The 22,779-nt window shown below is 43.2% G+C and overlaps 1 protein-coding gene across 1 annotated transcript in view; it reads right to left on the bottom strand.

Annotated features, from left to right (window-relative positions):
- The window catches only part of PARD6G (par-6 family cell polarity regulator gamma), a 152,160-nt gene that overhangs the window by 94,902 nt on the left and 34,479 nt on the right, over positions 1-22,779 (bottom strand). The window contains exon 2 of the mRNA XM_040353826.1: positions 12,474-12,696. Coding sequence (XP_040209760.1) covers positions 12,474-12,696 — 223 coding nt within the window. The remainder of the gene's footprint in view (positions 1-12,473; positions 12,697-22,779) is intronic.

The raw sequence follows: 22,779 nt of genomic DNA, 5'->3' as shown, positions 1-22,779 counted from the left end.
GTTAAACGAAAAAAAAAAAAAAAAAACGACAGTTCAATATGATGTTAGTACAGCGATCTCACCTACTGTGCTATTGTGTTCCGACAGGGGGACGGTCCCTACGCCAGAACATTATGGCCAGTGCTCTCAGCTATTGGCTGAGAACGCTGATTGGGAGTCAGTAGGTCTTATCCGGTCATGCCCTTTTGACAGAAGCCGTCTGAACGACCGACTTCTGTCAGAATGGCTGCAGTACACACGGGCCAAATGTCGGCCAGTTTCTATTGAAGCAGTCCCAAAGTCGTATAAGTGTAAAAAGGGCCTAAAGGAGTTGTAAAAGAAGAGGTTTTTTTTTTAATCTTAATACATTCTTTGCATCAAGATAAAAAACCTTTTGTGTGTAGCAGCTCACTCAGTACCCTCCAATTACCTGAGCCCCTTCTCTCTCCTGTGATGTCCACCATACCCTCAGCCATACAGTACACTCCTCCTGATTGGCTGAGAAAGAGCAGCGGCGCCATTGGTTCCTGCGGCTGTCAAAGTTAGTCAGCCAATCAGGGGAGAGAGGGGGTGGGGCCAGGTTGGGGCTCTGTGTTTGAATGGATACACGGAAATCCAACTCAGCTTGGGTGTCCCTGTAGCAAGCTGCTGGCTGAGGGGCACTCAAAGGAGGGAGGGACGAAGAGGGACCCGAGAAAAGGAGGATCAGGGCCACTCTGCATAACGTGTTCTATTAAATAAAACAACCTTTACAACCCCTTTAAGGATTGGTAAGCTGCAATATATTACATTTTAAAGCTTTAAAGAACTGCTTTATCAGGCATTCAACTAAAAAAAGATCTGGATGTTTTCCTGTACCAACCTCCAGTTACTTTCTGCATGTATGAAATAATATGTTGAATACTCTACAGATCTGGGGGTGTTTTCTTTTAAACACCTATAACTGGCTGACATTTTCTCTCTCTCCTTATGCTGCCTATGAGCAGTTAAAAGAACAGGAGCCCAGAAGGTTTATGTGAAACGTTAATATTTACCGGGCTGTAGATTCCATTCCCTAATGTGATCTAATTATCTAGTCCTTGCTCAGCTAGACGCTATGCCTAGGTTACTAATGTAAATCTTAAATACATTACTGCTGCTGTATAAAAAAAAAAAAGCTTAAAAGTGGAGGTTCACCCAAAAACCTTTTTTTTTTAATATTAGATTGAGGCTCGTTTTGTCAAGGGGAATCGGGTGTTTTTTTTACAATCGAAGCAGTACTTACCGTTTTAGAGATGCATATTCTCCGCCGCTTCCGGGTATGGGCTGCGGGACTGGGCATTCCTACTTGATTGACAGGCTTCTGACGGTCGCATACATCGCGTCGCGATTTTCCGAAAGTAGCCGAACGTCGGTGCGCAGGCGCTGTATAGAGCCGCACCAATGTTCAGCTTCTTTCGGCTACTCGTGACGCGGATGTATGCGACCGTCGGAAGCCTGTCGGAAGCCTGTCAATCAAATAGGAACACCCAGTCCCGAAGACCATACCCGGAAGCGGCGGAGAAGATCGCTCTCTAAAACGGTAAGTACTGCTCGGATTTTAAAAAAACTACCCGATTCCCCTTGACAAAATGAGCATCAATCTAATCTTAAAAAAAAAAATTCGGGTGAACTCCCGCTTTAATGCAAACATTGTCAAACGATATAAAAAAAAAAAAAAAATAATAATAATCTGTAGGTGGTATATTCATATATATTAAAAAAAATCTGTACAGTATATACCAGCCTTTCTCAACCAGTGTGCCGCGGCACACTGGTGTGCCGTCAGAGGTTCTCAGGTGTGCCGCGGGGTCAGTGGAGAGAAGGCTGTCAGATGAGCTCTCCTGCCGAACTGTGAGAAGCTCTGCCAGCTTCAAAAGTGAAAGTAAAGTGCTGAGGAGTGTGCTGTGCTCTCTGCTTCCCCCTAGAGTGCAGTACCCGGCTGAATGAGGAATCTGGAAAGGTACTGAGCTAGAAGCTAGATTCATTTTAAAATGGCTGTATACATGTGTCTGTGTGTGTGTGCACATGTGAGTGTCTGTGTGTGTATTTATGTATATGTGTAAGCATGTGTGTATGCGTGTGTAAGCATGTGTGTATGCGTGTGTAAGCATGTGTGTATGCGTGTGTAAGCATGTGTGTATGCGTGTGTAAGCATGTGTGTATGCGTGTGTAAGCATGTGTTTATGCGTGTGTATGTAACTTTTAATCCTGACCCCCCCGCCCCCATTCCTGTACCATCAGAATGGCTTTTGTAGGGCTTGTTTGATAGAAGCAAGGACTGCTGCTCCTCTGAAAAGCAATCCATGAACAGATCGCTTTTCAGAGGCATTTGACAGGCGGTAAAGAGGAACTATGTTGCCTCTTTACCACCTGTTTTAAGCCCGTAAATGCAGCATCACTACACCGCAACCATGCAATGCACACAGTTGCAGGGTAGTTGAAGTGCAGCCCCGTTCATCCTTGGTATACCTCCAGTTGCAGCCACAGCATGTGAACATCCTCAGCTGCTGCCTCTGCAGCTAAAAGGTGGAGAAGTTGGGGGTGGTAAAAACAGCTCAACCATGTGGTTTTACCGCCCCTATGACATGTGAACAAGCCCTTGGTTCACATCTGTGTAGCTGCATGTAGGGCAGTCCATTCATTTCCGTACCCACAAAAATGCAGGAAAACAAGTCGCCAACCTTTTTTTTTTTTTAAATTGCACTGCAGCAAAAGCACCCCACATTTTCCAATGTGTGGGGGTATCATTAAGAATTGTACCCCTAAAGAGCAGAGCATTTGTCTGTGTGTCAGGAATGAGCGTGATTTTGCGCGTGTTCTGCGACACACCGTAATGTGAACCAAGCCTTGGACTGGGGTGCCTCAAGACTGAAAATACTTTTTAAGGGTGCCCCAACTGGAAAAAGGTTGAGAAACATTGGTATATACAGTAGGCTGCCAATGCTAACCTTATCAAACAACCGGCTTGGGTCATTCACCTGCAAGACAAATTGAATTGGATTGCAGTGAAATCTCCCAATCTGCATCAAATCAATCTGAGACCCATTATGGGATTCGATCCATCAGCATGACAGCCTGGCCACTAGCATTTTCAAAAGAAAAGGTCAGTAATGGCAGCAGGTTTTCTTTAAAGTAGAACTATAGGCAAAGGTGGGGTTTTTTTTGGATAGGCTTAGGCAAGGTTATAACTTCAGTCAGAGTATTTACACCATCCTGTGTCCCTTAGCAGAGATTTCCTTTCACTTCCTGTCCCATAGCCAAACAGGAAGTGAGAGGAAATACCTGCAAATTAGGGGAATCCTTTGGGGACCCCCAGGTCGCCAGAACTAGTTTCCCCATTGGAAGATTTCCCCTCCATTACATTTCTGGGTGCAGGCCAACATTTGGGATTTTCTTTTACTTTCACTTTCAATGAAAGCTGATAATTGTAATCATTCATCCATGTAAACTTGTGTTTAAATGTACTAGCAGATTTAGATACAGTAATTGAGGCACTTGCTGATCTGATCACCAAAAAAATGAAAAATAAAAATAAGGAGTAAAACCTTGGGATTACGAGCACAATTCATTCCAGAAACAATCCAAAGCACTTGTATATCAAAGCAAAATTCCCCATAAGAAAGAATGGAAACCCAAATGATTTGTTCCACGACCATTTATTCATAAATCCTTCAGTTTACAGTCCATATAAAATTATAGCAGTAATTTATCGCTCCAAGTGCTCTGGGGGGTTAGCTCTACCAAACTTTAAAATGTATTCTCGCGTATATTGGTTCAATTGGAATATGGTCTATGCGGCACAGACTTATCCATTATCCCCTGGATACCTCGCTCTTCCAGAGCCCTTTCTCCAAATACCTCACCCCTTACCACCTCTTCCCTTGATGTATGGGACTCGCTACACAAAATTTTTCATGGTTCTATGACTTCCCCTTAATGCCGCTTCTACACCACAACCACTTCCTACATGGATCTGGGATTTAAAACATGGTCACCAGAGGAACCTCTTCGGCTTCACCATATCCTCCGCTCACACATCCTCAAGCCATTGTCAGAGATTTTGAGTCCAAAACCCATCACATTTATAGACAAATGGAGGAAACGTTTCCTCCTGACCCTCCCTCGACCACTACGAGAGGCATACAGGACCCTACCATAATTTAATCCACAAAGATCCTCCTCTATATTGCGTGTCGCAGTTTTACAAGTCCCTCATTGAATTACAAAGCTCTTCATACCCGGACTTCCTTGCTAAATGGGAAATCGACCTTGAATCTCATCCAACAAACACGCAAAGAGATAAAAACGTGCAACTTGTGCATGTCGCCTCACTATCTTCGAGAATGGCAGAAACCCCAGGTGGCACTGCACCCCAGCCAAACTACACCAAATGTTTCCTTCCAGCTCCCCGTTGTGTTGGAGGAACTGCGGGAACAATGCTACTCATGCTCACATCTGGTGGACCTGCCCCCTAATCCGCTCTTTTTGGACCGACATTCTCAACTTGATACATCAGATAACCGACATTCAGCTACCCTCGCGATCCATGGACAATACTTTTCCATGCCACTCCTGAACCAATTGACACATACAAATGTTCCCTTATCCCTCACTTGTTGAACACAGCCCTTGTGCATGCTCTCTGGAGCCAACCCACATCAGGGCACAGGGCACATCAGGGCACATTGTTTACCAGTCAGCATGCAGAGTAGCACAGGCAGGAAGCGTGTGTAATAAGTTCTCTATTATAGGCCCCCCGGCGGCCCCTCCTCTCTTCTTGTCCATCCCAGATGATGTCACAAGCAAATGGGGATGGACGAGAAGAGAGGAGGGGCTGCCGGTGGGCGGGGAGCAGCCGCAGTGAGACATATGATGAGAGAATTTATTCTACACGCTTCCTGCCTGCGCTACCCTGCATGCATTGCTGGCTAAATCAATCTACCCGTCAGGCACCAGCTGTCGGCGATTGATGGGTAGATCGCCGCGGACCTCTGACCGGCCCACCGGGAATCTCCCGGTAGTCCCGATGGCCAGTCCATCCCTGCCCACACCAAACGCCATTGCTTAATTTGGGCACCATGGGTCAAATTTACATCCACCGCTTGCTACAAAGATATATCTACCTGTACAACCCTGAACGACGCTCTACCAAAAACAACTACTTCGTCATCTAAACCAACATAAAATTCTGCTTATATAACACTTTGCATACCACTGTTGATCATACTTGTGTGCTTGATATCTAAAATCACCTTGGTTACCAGCAATCCACCCTCGCCTCCCCAATCCTTACTTATCCCTTACTGTACAGCAAATCAGAACAAGGACAAGAGGTGGGTAAGAATGGGCAGCTGCCCAGGGTGCAGCATGCATTTTAGGAATGGTGGTGCCGCAAGTTCCTTCTACTAGAAGGCTGGCAGGTGTAGTGACAGCGGCATCACTACATCTGTCAGCCCAGCGCTGAAGCATCAAGGATAGGAGGCGTGAGCTGTGCTCTCTCTCTCTCCTCCTCATAAGCTTACACATAATGAAGGGGGGTGCAATTTTAAATTTTTGCCCTGGGCACTGGATGAACTTGTCCTGGCACCGACAGCAATCACATCTAAGAAATGGTAAGCTGCAATATAATAAAATGTTAAACTTTTGGGTTTAATACTGATTAACTGAAACCCACTGCATTCAGCTTACATCTGCGGAACCAACATAGCACATCAGCTTGTCTTTCTATTGCCTGTCCATTACGATTGCCCTCAATGGGACCAATTGAACCAACATTCCTCCATACAAAAAGCAGCAGATGCAACGGCTATTCAGAAACCTAAGCAAGCTTTGTTCCATTTCATAGAAAGATGCCTTTATTTTAGGCCAATGATTTCACAAAGCATAACACGCATAAGGGACACAAATAATTTACATTGATTAAGGCGACTAGAAAACAGCTGAACAAAACTGAAAATCTGTCCACTATCAAATTAAGATAAACTGCTACTTGTTTAAGCACAACCAAATGTAAATTGAGGATAATGTGGAGTGTGCAAAGTCTGAAAGGCCACCGATTCATTATTGGTCAGTGCAGCAGTAAGAATCATGCCAACCTGTGCGACCCATGTACAAAACCAATGGCAAGACATTCAATTATGTACTGTAAAATGGATAACAAGATATCTATTGACAAGAAGTGACTAAAGCATGTTTCAAAAAGAATAAAATAAAATATTTATGGTTTAAAAACAAAACAAACATTCTATAAATTATAATGACCCCATATTCCGCATAGTCATTAAATATTAATTATATTAAATATTTAAAAAATATAATAAAATCTAGCAGTTTATGATAGTCTATTTCCAATATGCAAATATACTTATCCAGAATAAATCTCTCTGCTCTGCTTCAGGGCCCAGTCACACCACCACACTACACTTAACATATACTGTTCATGCCTTGGTACCATGCAGTGCCATGAAGAAGGATTGGGGCCACTCTGTGCAAAACCAACTGCACAGAGGAGGTACACGACATGTTTGTTCTTTTGTTTTTTAAAACAAACCTTTACATATCTTTTAACTAGTACAAAGGCCTGCCTGATTGCATCCAAATTGAAAGTGTTTAGGTTTGACCTCATATTATGTGATTTTGGTCTAAAGGAAAATTGTACAAGAAAGTTGTACAATGTATGGCCAGCCAATTCTAACACATGAGCCATCCACACATTGATATCACAGTATTAGAGCCGATTTATTAGTACACAACAAGCAATGTTTTTCTGAATTAATAATATCGAAATTATCATCGTAGAACACGCACTGTGTCCCCAGAAAATAGGGGACAAATCATAGGTGCGTGTGATATGCCGATAGTGTACCTCGGAGGGGAACGAGCGCTGCCGGAATTCACAGAGCGATCATTTCCTGTTTACTCGGCTCTCACGTTGCACACACACAGTCTCGCCTCCGCCACTGGACCAGTGACCTGTCTATCACAGGAGCTGGTTCAATGCTGATGGCGGGACTGTGCATGCGACTACCAACTGAGAGCCGAGTATACGGGAGATGACGGCTCAGTGATTTCCTTCACTGCATTGATGAGAGATGGAGAGGCGCTGATCAGGCTGCATTGAGGCTGCAGATGGGCGCAGATCAGGCTGCATTGAGGCTGCAGATGGGCGCAGATCAGGCTGCATTGAGGCTGCAGATGGACGCAGATCAGGCTGCAGATGGGCGCAGATCAGGCTGCATTGAGGCTGCAGATGGGCGCAGATCAGGCTGCATTGAGGCTGCAGATGGGCGCAGATCAGGCTGCATTGAGGCTGCAGATGGGCGCAGATCAGGCTGCATTGAGGCTGCAGATGGGCGCAGATCAGGCTGCATTGAGGCTGCAGATGGACGCAGATCAGGCTGCAGATGGGCGCAGATCAGGCTGCATTGAGCCTGCAGATTGGCGCAGATCAGACTGCATTGAGGCCGCAGATGGGCACAGATCAGGCTGCATTGAGCTTGCAGATTGGCGCAGATCAGACTGCATTGAGGCCGCAGATGGACGCAGATCAGGCTGCATTGAGGCTGCAGATGGGCACTAATCAGGCTGCATTGAGGCTGCAGATGGGCACTAATCAGGCTGCATTGATGGGCACTGCCCATTATTTTACTTGAAAGTGGTTTATTTAAAAAAATATGTTTTTTTTCCTAAAACTACCCTCTTCAAAAGAAGGTGCGTGTTATACGCCTATAAATACGGTAAGTTTGGTTTTATCCTTTGAAATCAATATTACATATTAGACCTCTCTGTGTATGAAATAATTTTATTATAAATGAACATAAATTATGTAATTAAAGTTATGAGGGGAAAAAAAAAAAAGGATCACGCCATTTCTTGCCCACATCCAGAGTTGCATGATGAGGATGACGGATATACAAAGCACAGAAAATAAGGCTCCTACGGGTTCATGGCCGCAGGTTCTGACTCACACCTACACAGATGGGGAGTAGGAAGACTAGTCACGCACAGGTTTTCCTTTGTTCCCCATGTATATGGCTCTTAGAGCTAATGAAACTCTACTAATAGGTTTATCCAATAGAGCAATGCACAGAACTCATGTCACTAACCCACAGCAATATCCAGGTTAAAGCAGAAAAAAAAAAAAAAAAGAATATGGTTGCTTGCTACTGCTGTGCGATTTTATTGCAAATTAACTTTAAATAATAAAAAACTTCAACATGAAGTTGTAAACTGCTTGTGATATAACAGTATACCATGAGATGGAACGGGAGAATCGATTGATCTTTATCTCTCTTACAGATGAAACTTTTAACTTTAACATTTGCAGATGTTCTAGGACGCAGCGCCCACATAAACGCTAATGCCAAGAGAATACAAATCTCCCTGGTGTAAAACAACGGACTGTCTTAGAAGTGATCATACACAACAAATTTGGAGTCTGGTGTCTTTCATTATTAAGCCTTCTGAGGGCTGTTTTGTGAGAAGGTTAAATTCTATTTCATGGCTTTATAGCACTTTATTGGTTAATTGCGTTACGCAGATTCCTTTTAAAGGGGTCAATAAAAGTCATGTTCAGACCTAGAATATACGAAGAGGGCATGGGCCAGAAATGTCACACAAGCTACAATTTGACAACAAGGCCTTGTAAAACACTTGCCATAAATCCCTGAAGCCTTGTGTAAGCCAATGAAGCCATGAAATGAGTCCGATAGTCTTGCAAAGTTACACACAGCTGCCGTGTCAATCTCCTTCCATCCTCTAATAATTATCTATCCAGAACACTAGGCAACCTCCAACTGCTGCATCTCCTGCCACCCTGCAGGCAATGTCTTCACAACTAAATGCCAACATTCAAACAAAAGTAGAAATTTCTCAGTGACTCACCAAGGCTCATTGACCTCTCGCTATCTAAATTACAATCTTAATCCCTCAAACCTAGGAAGCTGCAGAATAGAAAGATTTAATCTTTAATAGCATGTTCCACAATAGGCAAAGCGGGCTACTTCCTATGGTTACTCCTGGCAGCCAAGAGCCAGAAAATCTTTGACGCTTGAGAATAATAAACCCATAAATGAGCATTTCAGACACTTCTACCAAATATCCATAATGAAAAACGGGGCCGAGAATCGGATCTATGATTATTGCACTCAAACGTAACGGCTTTTTATTAATATGCTTCAAACACATTAAACCACTACAAAAACAGGGATGCCTAATAACCATTTTTCACATGAATATTCTAATTTGTTGCAGCACAAGCCATCTGAGCCAAGCGTAGGTGGCAGCCTGGTCTGGGGATTGTATGCCCAACTTTAGATTTCCATAGACTAGGGCTGCAAATAACGATTATTTTCATAATCGATTAGTTGGCCGATTATTGTTTCGATTAATCGGATAATCTTGAAAAAAAGTGTGGTGTACAATTTAGTTAATATGTAAAAAAAAAAAAAAGGCAATTTATTCTTAAATATCTATTTGCAGTGGTAAATATAAATAACCAACTGCAGTAATTGTAATGCCTTCTATTACCTCCACTTTCTCTGGGTTCAGATGCTGATCTTCCCTACACAGAGTCTTTAAAGCGTTTTTTTTTTTTTTTTTTAAACAAACTTGTTATACTTACCTGCTCTGTGTAATGGTTTTGCACAGAGCAGCCCAGATCCTCCACTTCTGGGGTCCCTCACCGATGCTTCTGGCTCCTCCTGCCTTCAGAGTGTCTCAATAGCAAGCTGCAAAGTATAGTATAGAGAGCCCGCTATAGCAAGGTCAAAAAACTTTTGCCTTTAGAACCACTCACTTCCTGCCCAGGACTACATGTCCCATGAGGCATTGCTCCTCACACTTTCGCATTCAAAAATTCTCAGGCACTTAGTGACATGTATGGATGGTGTACTGAGCTGTATGTGTGCTGCACTGTATTTCCTGATATGTAAACAAATAATGCATACTATATGCAGGCCAACTAATCAACTGGCCGATTAATCGATTATGAAAATAGTTGACAACTATTTTCATAATCGATTAGTTGTATCGGCCCTACCATAGACATTAGATGAGGTTCATAGCAAAAATGATTTATGACACAATGGGGGAGAGTTGCTAAAACTGGAAAGTGCAAAATCTGGTGCAACTGTGCATGGTAGCCAATCAGCTTCTAACTTCAGCTTGTTCAATTAACCACTTACCGCAAACCGACGTAGCTCTACATCAGTACTTTGACGCAGAATACTGGGGTTATGTCAGCAGATAGTTGCCATAACCCCGATATTTTCTGAAACGGTGGGCGGCCATTTAGGATAAGAGTGGTCACCGCAGCGGATTCACCGCAAGATCACTTAAAAAAAAAAAAAAAAAAAAAAAACGGTGACGGGAGAGGTGCCCGCCCCCGCCATGTTACAGTCGTCTCTGCCGCTTAGGCTGCATTCACACCTGAGCGTTTTGTAGCCTTCACCCTGGTGTGGAGAAAGCCTCTTGAGGGGGCGAGCAGGACGCCCACTAACACACAGCTCCTTTCTCTATCTGCAAAATAGAGAGTGTCCTGACCCTCCTGCTCGCCCCCTCCCCCCTCAAGAGGCTTTCTCCACAATAGGGAGAAAGCCAAGCATTACTGTGGGTAGTTACAGACAGAAGAACAGGAAGTGAGGATTTCTCAGAAGAAATAAGGACGATGAAAAGCAAATTCGAAGGATGAGGTAAGTGAAGGAGGACTGCACTGAGGTAAAGGAAGCTATTTAGGGGGGGGGGGGGGGACCTTTACAGCCCCTTTAAACCTGGATATGCAGCACTATACCAGATTTTGCACGCGTCAGTTTCAGTAAATAATCACCAATCCTTCTTACAGCAAAAATAACCATACAACATACATTTAGTGCACCTTCGATCCGGACAGCAGGTGCCCATACAGGATGGGTAGTTTACACTATCCACTGCCTGAAAACAGTAGGACAGGTTCTCTATAGGGTACAGTATAAAGGAAAGGGATGGTTGGCACTCGGGATGACATCCAAAATAGTATTTCTTTATTAAATGCATGTACAAAGCTGTAAAACAGCCTACGCGTTTTGGACGTTAGTCCTTAGTCATGGCTGGTAAAAAAAACCGAAGTAACACTTAAATAGTATATACAAAAAGTTCACATGATTACCCAACACAGGTGTATTAAAAATGCAAAAGAAAAAACCCAACATGACGCTGTGCAATGGAACACATAATAAAAAATAGGCATATGAAAAAACAGGCCTATAAAAAGTGATCGACAATAGCATGCATCATGAAGGATTCCTCCATCCACGTCACTTGAGTAAAAAAAAAAAAAAAAAAAAAAAAAACAGGATTCCTCCAATCAGCCCACTGGATGATCAAAAAACAAACACCCATCTATGGGCAGACTTACTTCAGAATAGGCATACAGAAGCCTGTCCATGGAGAGGGATGAGCTCAGGCATGTTCAGATCCTACGCTGCCAGAAAGCTGTCACTGCACACAGCCAATCACAAGCAGCCAAGGCATTCACCACCCAACACCCACACACCCCTCCTTCTATACATGTGGTTGCGGGGGCTGGGAATACCACGGTCATATATGATTGGCTGTGTGCAGCGACAGATTTCTGGCAGGATGGCTCAGACGACTTCAGAGTAGGATCCAAAAAACATCTGAGCTGATCACTACGCATGCTCATTACAGCAAAAGAGACAACATTTTGCAAACCCAAACAATCTACTTCAAATATTACAAATGCTTCCTCCTTTAATTATTGATAAAATGCTTGCAAATCACTGTGTATATATATATATATATATATATATATATATATATATATATATATATATATATATATATATATATATATATATATATATATATATATATATATATATATATATATATATATATATATATATATATATATAATCAAGTCTACCATTGTCCTTAAAGCGTTCGTAAAGGGAAAAAAAAAATGTACATTTAAAATAACAAACATCTTATACTTACCTCCACTGTGCAGTTCGTTTTGCACAGAGTGGCCCCGATCCACGTCTTCTGGGGTCCCTCTGCGGCTGTCTCTGGTCCTCCCCGCAATTACTCACCACAGTCATGCGAGAGCTCGTATGGTGGTGAGTAATTGCGGGCGCGCTCCTGTTATACAGCGAGCGGCCATAGCCGCTCACTGTTTCACTCGGCCCCGCCGCGTCACTGGATGTGATTGACAGCAGCGCCAGCCAATGGCTGCGCTGCTCTCAATCCATCTGCTCTAGCCAATCAGCGGGCAGGCTGAGCGGCGAAGAGGATATCGGGACCGCACAGGACTTTCGAGGGATCAGGCAAGTATAACGAGAGGGGGGTGCGCGGCGACAGCATTCAATGTTTTTTCACACTAATGCATAGATTGCATTAAGGTGAAAAAAATAATTCTTTACAACTCCTTTAATGAAGAAAAAAAAAATAATAAAAAAAAAAAACAGGCATCTTACCTTGTTTTTGAATAAATACTCTTAGGAGGGGGTTGGCACTTGACACAGCTTTTAAGAAATTATCATCATTGTTAATGGGTAGAAGATCACCATGAATATCTGCATATCCAAGCATAACATCCACATTGGAGATATTATGGACTTGAAGTATAAGGTTGTAGAATTCCTCAAAATTTCCTGGTTTGAACCGATTAAGGCAAAACCGTCTGAATTCAGCTCCATACTGAAAAAAAAAAAACGCAACAGATTAGAGAGTCATAAGATCATCTCTTAAAGGATATCTAAACTTAAAAACAAACATTTTATATTTCGCCATTCATCAGTCTTTAAAAGTAATTATTATTATTATTTAGGTTCTTTTATAGCGCTGTCAATTTATGCAGCGCTTTACATATACATTATACATTCACATCAGTCCCTCAAGGAGCTTACAATCTAAGGCCCTAACTCACATTCATATACTAGGGCCAATTTTAGACAGAAGCCAATTAACCTATCAGCATGTCTTTGGAGAGGGTAATTGTTGCATTTGTTTATATTTTTCGGGCTAAGGACATTTTCAGCTATACAGCCCCCCACCCCCCTTCATTTACATCGCCCAGTAATGTCCTCAAACCCCCTTCATATCAACACCCTTCTCCAATAGTAGTGCCCTCCTCTGCCCCCCCCTTTCACAACCCCCCACAGTAGACTCCTCCTCTGCTCCCCCTCCCCTCACAGTAGAGTCCTCCTCTGCCTCCCCCTCCCCTCACAGTAGAGTCCTCCTCTGCCTCCCCCTCCCTTCACAGTAGAGTCCTCCTCTGCCTCCCCCTCCCCTCACAGTAGAGTCCTCCTCTGCCTCCCCTCCCCTCACAGTAGAGTCCTCCTCTGCTTCCCCCCTCACAGTAGAGTCCTCTTCTGCCTCCCCCCTCACAGTAGAGTCCTCCTCTGCCTCCCCCCTCACAGTAGAGTCCTCCTCTGCCTCCCCCCTCACAGTAGAGTCCTCCTCTGCCTCCCCCCTCACAGTAGAGTCCTCCTCTGATCTGATCCCATTCTCCACCCCTCACAGTAGTGTCCTCCTCTGCCTCCTTATCTACCCCACAGTAGTGTCCTCCTCTGATCCCATTCTCCACCCCTCACAGTAGAGTCCTACTCTGCCACCCCCCCCCCGTAGTGTTCTCATCTGCCCCCCACAGTAGTAGCGGGAGTAAAACCTTCCAGAGATCAAGTGGTTAAACAGTATAGGCACTAATTTTTTATGTTTTACGCAGCTATAGCTGCAAAAATGGGCAGCATGAAGTGATCTAGCAGGACTTCATATTCTGAAAAAAGGACTGGTAAGCTGTAATACAATATTTTTGTCTATGAGTTTAGATAAGCTATAAATGGACAATATATAAAAGGAAGTCAATTTATTTAGCATAATCATTTGTGAAGTACAGAAAATTAGGTACAAACAGGCTTCGAACTTCATATTTTTCCACTAAACCCCATAGTTGCCCTGTATTATTTACACAGACCACGACTTTCAGGTGCCAATATATGCAGCACTTTTGAAATGAAAACCAATTTGCAGTTTACATCTAGTATGAAATGATCTAAAAAGGTATGTTTTGGTCGCTTGACATTGGCCATTCATACTGATTAGCAACAAAAAATTCAATAAATTTCAAATAATTATTAGATTTTTTTTTTTTTTTTAAAACAAAGATAATCCTCCAGAGCAAATATTATTGATATTTTTTTAGTTTGTTTTTATGTTGGAATAGTTATTTGTAAATGAGTGCCCTCTGGAAATGATGAGCGTAAGCCCTAGAAGCATATGGGCTTTTCATGTATTGATTATTCACGCATCTTAGAAAGGTCAGCGGTCAGTCGGCAGTAATCTCGTATAATTAGCAAAGCTTCAACCCATGACACATAGGGAGAATTTTTTTTTTTTATATTTTTCTGCCAATTCTAGGTTTTTTAAAGCCAAAAAGTTCAAAATGTAACTAGAATGCAGAAATGATGTTAAAAAACAAGGGATTTTAAATACCATAAAAAGGCAGAAGGTAAAAATAGACACTGATCTAAACACATTGGGATGTTTTTAAAGGATACATTTAAAAAAAATGCACATTTATTTACAGGTAAAAATAAAAAATAAAATATTTTTGAAGCCTGTAAGGCATTTCACCAGCGATCAGCAGAGCGCTGGTGCCATGCAGATCTGTCAGTGTATCTGTGTGCCCGTACATCCCATACAGCCAGGCAGATACACCAACAGGAAGAATCAATGAACTACCCCAGCACTCCACAGCGACGTGGTATTTCATTGAGAACTACAAGCCGACAGCCACAAAGGATATTAGAGCTAGTACATCCTCCACACACAGAGCTGTGTGAATGAATGACGCAGCTGTGCAGGGCTCTGCCGCTTTCAAAAGGTGACAGCTAGTACGGGGTGGGGGGAACAGGCCGTGGTTGTAGCATTGGGAACATGTTGCATGTTCCAACCTGAAAACGGGTGTAACACGTTAAATGTTTCTTTAAATTAGAACTATAGGCAAAATGTATTTTTTTCATTTTGGATAGAGTAAGGGAGGGTTATAACGCCTGTCAGATTTTCCTTTCGCCATCTGTGTACCATTGCAGACTTTTTCCTTCACTTCCTGTCCCATAGCCAAACAGGAAGTGAGAGAAAATCCCTGCAAATGGAATTCATTGGGGACCCCCCCTGGGTCACCAGAACTACTGTCCCCATTGGAAGATTTCCCATCTCATACTTTTATGGGGACAACCCAAAATATGGAATTTTCTTTTACTGTCACATTATTGCAATGCGGGAACCAGCGAGATTACATTGCCGAGTCTGCATCGCATCTCTCCCACAGGCAGTTCACACCGTCCTCTGCGAACCGCTACAGGTGTCAATACAATGTTAATGACAGCCCCAGATCGGTTCACAGATCGCAGTGCGAACTGTGAACTTGCACAGGAATCGGATCGCAAGGGTGAGAAGCCCCATGCGATCCGATTCCAATGCGAGAAAATGAAAGTCCCTGCACTATTTTTTTGCAAATCCAATGCGAGTTCAGCCCTACAACTGTATGGCTGAACTGTAAGACATCGCATTCGATCGGCACCGCAACGCAGGTGCGAATTATACGTGATGTCTGTGTTCGCTATATAGTGTGAACCCGGGCTCTATGATAATGGTAAACAGGAAAAATAGAGAAGGTAAATCTGCTTACCTGGTGGGTGTTCTAATCCCTCTCTGCTTTATCCAAATAAAAATAAAAAAAGTCTTTACTTTAAAGTGGTTGTAAAGCCACTGTGACAACTTGCACCTACAGGTAAGCCTAGATTAAGGCTTACCTGTAGGTGCAAGAAATATCTCCATAACCTACACGGTTAAGGATATATATGCAGAAAACACTGCACCGATGTCTACGCGCATGCGCGACGTACACAACGACGCAGGTGCACTGAGCGTGACGTTTTTTGTGAATGGCATAACAGGGTGGCGTGCGCAGGGAGCGACGTCATCGCCGTTCCGGCCAATCACAGCGGAGCGGCGAAAACAGGAAGAAGCTCCAGGAGACATGGCGGCGGCGGACGGGACCGAGGAGGACTTTGGGGGCTTCGATCTCAGGTAAGTGCCACATAAAGAGCTAGTATGCTGTGCATACTAGCTCATTATGCCTTTCTCTTGCAGGCGTTTAAAAAAAAAAAGGAGGGTTTACTTCCGCTTTTAAGGTTGTATTTTTAAAATAAATACATAAGAAGAATGTACAAAAAAAAACAAAAAAACACAATATTAGCCCCAAAAAAGATTCAAGCATCTCAGAACAGTGCAGATATATTATAAATGTTTTTTTTTTTTTGTCTACCTAGTTTTGTCAATATTAAGACCCTTAGACGCCATCCTTTTCACATTTCTAAAAAGTTATTTGTAGACAATAGGCGATTTCTGCCAGATTGGGCAGCAATTACAAATGACTTAAGAAAAAGTGCCCTGAATTGGGGACAAGTACACCTTTGTGTGAGTAGGGATCAGTACAGTGTTAAGATCCTCCAATTCTTCTGATACGGTCATTTAGAGGAAACAAAGATGATGAGGTCAAGTCTGTGTCAGGCTGGCTTGTGAACAATGCAGCTCAATAGAGACCCCAAATTCCCTCTATCTTCCTTCTGGTTGGCAATATCAGGGGCACTGGAAGGGTCAAAAACTGATGGCCCTATACTGGGTGCTACATAATTAAAGGTAATGTACATATAGTTTTGCACAAATGTTCTTTATTATGATTATGGCTAGGAAAAAAAATATTTATAAAAAACTTTTTAGTCAGGTAAATATGAAAAATTGCATGTTAAATTATAGTCAAACTATAAGTAGCATCCTATTTACAGAACTAAAAAGTATATGCTAAATCAATCAGAAGGATGACTCTTATGGCCTGTACATACGATCCCAATATTGTACGACAGATCGTATGATTTTTTTTCGCTTAATAGTCGCAAGTAGAAATTAAATAGGTTATTAAAGTCACGAAAATTCTCGTACGACAGAAAAAAATGAAAAATAAATCGGAAGTGATGTCATGTGTTGTAATGCAGGTTTTGACAAATTTGCTTGGAATCTAGGAGCCAGCTAAAAAAGTTAGGAGCCAAAAAACAAACCCCGTACCGCCAAGCTCGCACGCAGAAGCGTTGAAACGTTGCCTATGGAGATTTTAAAGGGTAAAAGTTTGTCGCCATTCCACGAGCGGACGCAAATTTTAAAGTGTGACATGTTGGGTATCAATTTACTCGGCGTAACATTATCTTTCACAGTATAAAAAAAATTGGGCCAACTTTACTGTTTTCTCATTTTTTTTATTTAAAAAAAAGTGTATTTTTCCCCACCAAAAAATGCGCTTGTAAGACCGCTGCGCAAATACGGTGTGACGAAAAGTATTGCAACGACCGCCATTTAATTTTCTAGGGTGTTACAATAATATATATATATATATATATATATATATATATATATATATATATATATATATATATATATAATGTTTGGGGGTTCTAATTAGAGGGAAGGAGATGGCAGTGAAAAAACACATTAGAACTGCTGTTTTTTGCTACTTGTAATATAGTGTAATGTAACCTGTAATGCCAATGGCCGCCACAAGATGACCACTCCTAGATTCCTTCTGCAGGCCTCAGCTTCCTTCTGTGAAGGCCGCAAAGGCGTGGCCTCAATAACCGGCGGGTGCGGGCCCGCCGCGATCGCTCCAGCCGGTAGTTGAGGTTTGCCAGGTCACAATTTCTTGTCGCAATTGCGACCTGGCGCCTGGATTTTGTCGTGGCCTGTTGTAATGTATTTGTATTGTATTGTCGGATGACAACTATACTGACTAAACGAAAATCGTACGAGGAAAATTTTCATGCTTGTCCGATCTAATATCGGATGAACTGTCGTTATCGGGTTTCGAAAGTAGTGTACACACGATCGGAAAACCGTACGATTCTTCCTCGGACGATCGTCTTGGTCCGATATTCGGATCGTGTGTATGGGCCATTACCCTTACCAAACTATTCAGACGTTAGCTAACTCGTACCACTCTAGGAAACCTTTGTCACATATTAAATGTATATTAGCAAAACAGAAAAAGTTCTAGACTACAGATGGAGATAACAGCAGAGCGTCCTTAAAACATTAGGTATATGCATGACTCACTAACATCACAAATAATATATATATATATACACACACACACACACACACACACATACACACACACACACATATACACCCCCCCCCCCCTGAAAGGTAATGTGACACCAGAGGGGGGAGGGTTACGAAAAGCGGAGGTTACATTTTTGTGTGGACCTCCGCTTTAAGTATGTTAAAGAGATAGAAAAGTAAGTTACAGAAATTGTCTGGACTCCCATTCAGTTTTAAGAATTAACACAAATAATTTATGATGTCTATTTGTTAGATGTTTGGAGAATGAAGATCCACACTGCTTTTTCCAAAGAAAAATCATGTGTCTTGTCAGATGCCATAAGCACACCGCCATGCTTTTTTCGGTTTGATATATGGGCCGTTTTCACTAGACAAAAAAGGTCAACAGCATTAAAGCCTGGATGTCAATGGCCACTAAATTCCCACTCTGATTTACAGCACCTTCGCTCTTATTTTGTTGAGACAAGGCTCTCACATTTCACAAAAGCAGAAAGCCTTCTACAAATGTACAAGACCAAACAAAAAATGTAATATTTAAAATAAATAAATGGCTCAATATAAAGAAACTAAAATACAAAAAGTTAAATAATCGGTATCAATATTAAATGCTGTACTTTGAGTAGATCAAAGGGGTTGTAAATAGCTAAATAGCTTCCTTTACCTCAGTGCAGTCCTCCTTCACTTACCTCATCCTTCGATTTTGCTTTTAAAATGTCCTTATTTCTTCTGAGAAATCCTCACTTCCTGTTCTTCTGTCTGTAACTGCACACCGTAATGCGACACTTTCTCCCTGGTGTGGATAAAGCCTCTTGAGGGGGGAGGGGGCGAGCAGGAGGGTCACACCAGGGAGAAAGTGTGTGTAGTTACAGACAGAAGAACAGGTAGTGAGGATTTCTCATAAGAAATAAAAACATTTAAAAGCAAAATCGAACGATGAGGTAAGTGAAGGAGGACTGGTGCACTAAGGTACAGGAAGCTATTTAGGGAAAACATTTTTTTTACCTTTACAACCCCTTTAATATATATGCCATTAAACCCCTTACTTTAACTGCACGGTTAAAGGGAGTTGTAAAGGAAAAAAAATATTGCCTAAAATGAATGTCTGCAAGGTAGACAGACAGAATAGTGTAATGATTCTGTTAAAAAACAACAAGTAAATACCTATTATATTCCTTTATCTATATCACCTCCGGCGTTCTAGTTTCTGTTCTCTCATTCACTTCCTGGTTTGCGGCACTCGTTCATGTAAGAACTACATTTCCCAGTATGCATTGCAGCACACCCAGTAATTCACACCTCCTTGAAGTCTCCAACATGTAGAGAACGTCCTGCCGCACAGATGTAGTTCCCAGGAGGGGGTGAGCACGTTACTGACCACCGCAGTAAACCCTCCCGTCACGGTGGTGAGTAACAATCAGACAAGCAGGAAGTGAACAGAACAGAGAAGAAATAGAGCAACTTCTGAGCAAAAACGAACAATGAGGAAGAGAAAAGAGGAATGTCTGCAGGTAAAGGATGCTTATTATGAAAAAATGTTTTCCTTTACAACCCCCTTTAAGGCCTTAACACTGCTACCTATTATTATTATAATAATTAATTATGCCAAGCAGAATAGTATTGATGTCATTGGTGCATTTGCACTAGCATGGTGTGTCAAAGCAAAAGTGTAGTGTTGCAAATGCTAGTGGAATGTTTACTTCAAAACTTCCATTTCACCTCATATACATTCTAGATTTCATAAGTACATGATACAAATGGAGACTGCCGTTTGACTGGTTAGCTGTACAAACTATGGGGTTTTCCATTATAATAGTGATTAATGTTATCCACATAAATTACAATTTCAATTTGGGGCCCATTCATAAATGCTTGCTGCAAGACACGGTGGGGTTATTTACTAAAGCTAGAGAGGGAAAGATTACTTACAATTCTGCAGAGAAACCAATCAGATTCCAGGTTTTAGTGCTAAAGCAAGCTGAGGTTAGAAGCCGATTGGTTTCTCTGCAGAATTGTATGTCATTTTTCCCTCTCTAGCTTTAGTAAATAAACTCCTATGAAGGCCTCTTGAGCCCCTTAGGGAAAGAGAGCCTTAACTGATGGGGGCATAGCCAGGTACTGGACAAGGTGGTGGTCACCAAAGGATTGGCTAATTTGGGGGATGGGATGGGCCCGAGCTCGGGTAAAAGGCATCACCCCAGGGAATTCTGGTCTTTTGGGAAACGTGTTTAGAAGAGCTGTGACCTGCTGTGAGTAACCTTTACCTCAGTCATGGACACCAAGCTCCTGTTGGCTAGGGTCCACGAACTGGCTCTTCAAGGTCAAGCGGACTGGCTGTTTGCCCTCCTCTCCCCTGAAATGGCTTCCGCCACCTGTGAACTCTGCTTCGGGGCCCTAGGAACCCAGGACCTGGAGGAGGGCCCGCCCTCCATCTCGTTGAGTCCCAGTGCTTCCAGGGCCTCCTATATGACTGTCCGCCCCCCCGAAGCCAGTTCTGAGGCTAATTTAGGCACTTCTCCTCCTCGGAGGACCAGAGCGTCTGCCCGAAGCCACCGGGGGTTCCCCCCCGCCTGTTGCTTCTGCTGCAGCCCGTGCCTCCTCCCGTTGTCCCCGCTCGCGGAGCCCTAGAGCCGCATGTCAGTCAGCCCGGGCTCCTACGGCTGCCTCTCCCACTGTCTGTGTCCCCGTGTCCGGCTTGGCAGGTGCTGCATTCTGGCGTAGGATGTATCTTTCTCTAAGCGCTGCGTGTCAGTGTTGTTGCGTTCCTCGAAGACGGACGTCGTTGGCAAGGGTAGGAGGGTTGTTCTGTACACTTGCGGTGGCCCCTTTTGCCCTGTATCGCTGGCCTCCCCTTTCATGTCTACGCACCCCCCCCCCCGGCCTGCACCTTTTTCGTCCATGCGGATTCCTCATCCCTGAGCAGGTTCCGATCTTTACGGGTTTTCCATCGTTGCCTCGAGATAATGGGCCTCCCTTCGCACGATTTTGCGACCCACTCGTTTTGCATCGGTGCTGCCACCGCTGCTTCTGGTATGGGTTTTTCCGATACGGAACTCCAGCGTCTGGGTAGGTGGGAGTCATCCCGGTTCTCTTTGTACGTCCGCACACGCCCGTTTTGATTTTTAGGTTGTTACCCAGTTCTAGTATGGATGGTTGGCGATTCCTTCATCTACTGGGCTGCTCGTCGGGGTGAAGTTCGGAGGTACAAGAAGAATTTGGGTTTTGGATATGACCTTGCTAGGATTCGCTGGCTTGGGCTCCATGGGTTACGCTGGACGCAGGTTTTCTTGACCTTGCCAGCATAAAATGGCTATAATGGGCCATGCCCTTGATAGAAACCGGAAGTAGGCGGCCTGTGCAGCACTTATGGTAAGGACAGGCCCCCCCCCCCTTTTTGAGTTGTGTGCTCACAGTACAACTGTGACTGGCACTGGTTGAAATGTTCAAGGTTCAAAATGTTATGTTTGCTTTTAATAAAGCTGTGGCCTTGCCCTTTCCAACTTAAAGCGGGAGTTCACCCATTTGTAAAAAAAAAAATTTTCTCCCCTTAGCTTCCTGCTCGTTTTTACTAGGGGAATCGGCTATTTATTTTAAAATATGAGCAGTACTTACCCATTTTCGAGCTGCATCTTCTTCCGTCGCTTCCGGGTATGGGTCTTCGGGAGCGGGCGTTCCTTCTTGATTGACAGCCTTCCGAGAGGCTTCCGACGGTCGCATCCATCGCGTCACTCGTAGCCGAAAGAAGCCGAACGTCGGTGCGGCTCTATACTGCGCCTGCGCACCGACGTTCGGCTTCTTTCGGAAAATCGTGACGCGATGGATGCGACCGTCGGAAGCCTGTCAATCAAGAAGGAACGCCCATTCCCGAAGCCCATACCCGGAAGCGACGGAGAGGATGCATCTCGTAAACGGGTAAGTACTGCACATATTTTAAAATAAATAGCCGATTCCCCTAGTAAAAACGAGCAGGAATCTAAGGGGGAAAAGTGCCCTCTAAGGGTGAACCCCCGCTTTAACAGTTGTAAGCGTGTTTATTTAATAGGGTGAAGGGGCAAGGGGGAAGGTTTTATATATATATATATATACACATATATATATATATATATATTACAGTTAAGGGGTACCTGGGCTCATTGCGCCTCAGCAGTCATGTGTTCATTGGTGCACTATGGAACCGTTAATTTTGAACTGTAGCCCAGTCTCGCAGTCTGCAACAAAGTCTGTTCATTTTGAATAAGTAGCCAAAGGCACGAGACGCTGCTAAGCGTACGTTTAGAGGCAGGTGGACGTTTTTTTCAACTGCTCCTGAACTCATTCAATGTTATCCTATGTGACCATGTACACAGTCTCGTTTATTGCCGTTTTTTAGGCATTTGCGTTTAATAGCGTTTCTTAGAAAACAAAAAAATGGATTCAGATGCAGAAAATTTTCATGTTTCAGACACCAAACGCGTATTTTTTTTTTTTAAACTGTTCTAAAATGCAAACACGCCAAAACAGGCGTTTTAAACGTGGGTTACGATCTGTCAAGTTTAATCATTTAGGAGCAGTTGAAAAAACGTCCCGTGTACATGGAGCCCAACACAGCTTGCTGTGGTGCACCCCAATTTA

The sequence above is a fragment of the Rana temporaria genome, chromosome 5, assembly GCF_905171775.1.
Source record: "Rana temporaria chromosome 5, aRanTem1.1, whole genome shotgun sequence".
NCBI classification, from domain to species: domain Eukaryota; kingdom Metazoa; phylum Chordata; class Amphibia; order Anura; family Ranidae; genus Rana; species Rana temporaria.
This window is presented reverse-complemented; position numbering and strand designations above follow the sequence as displayed.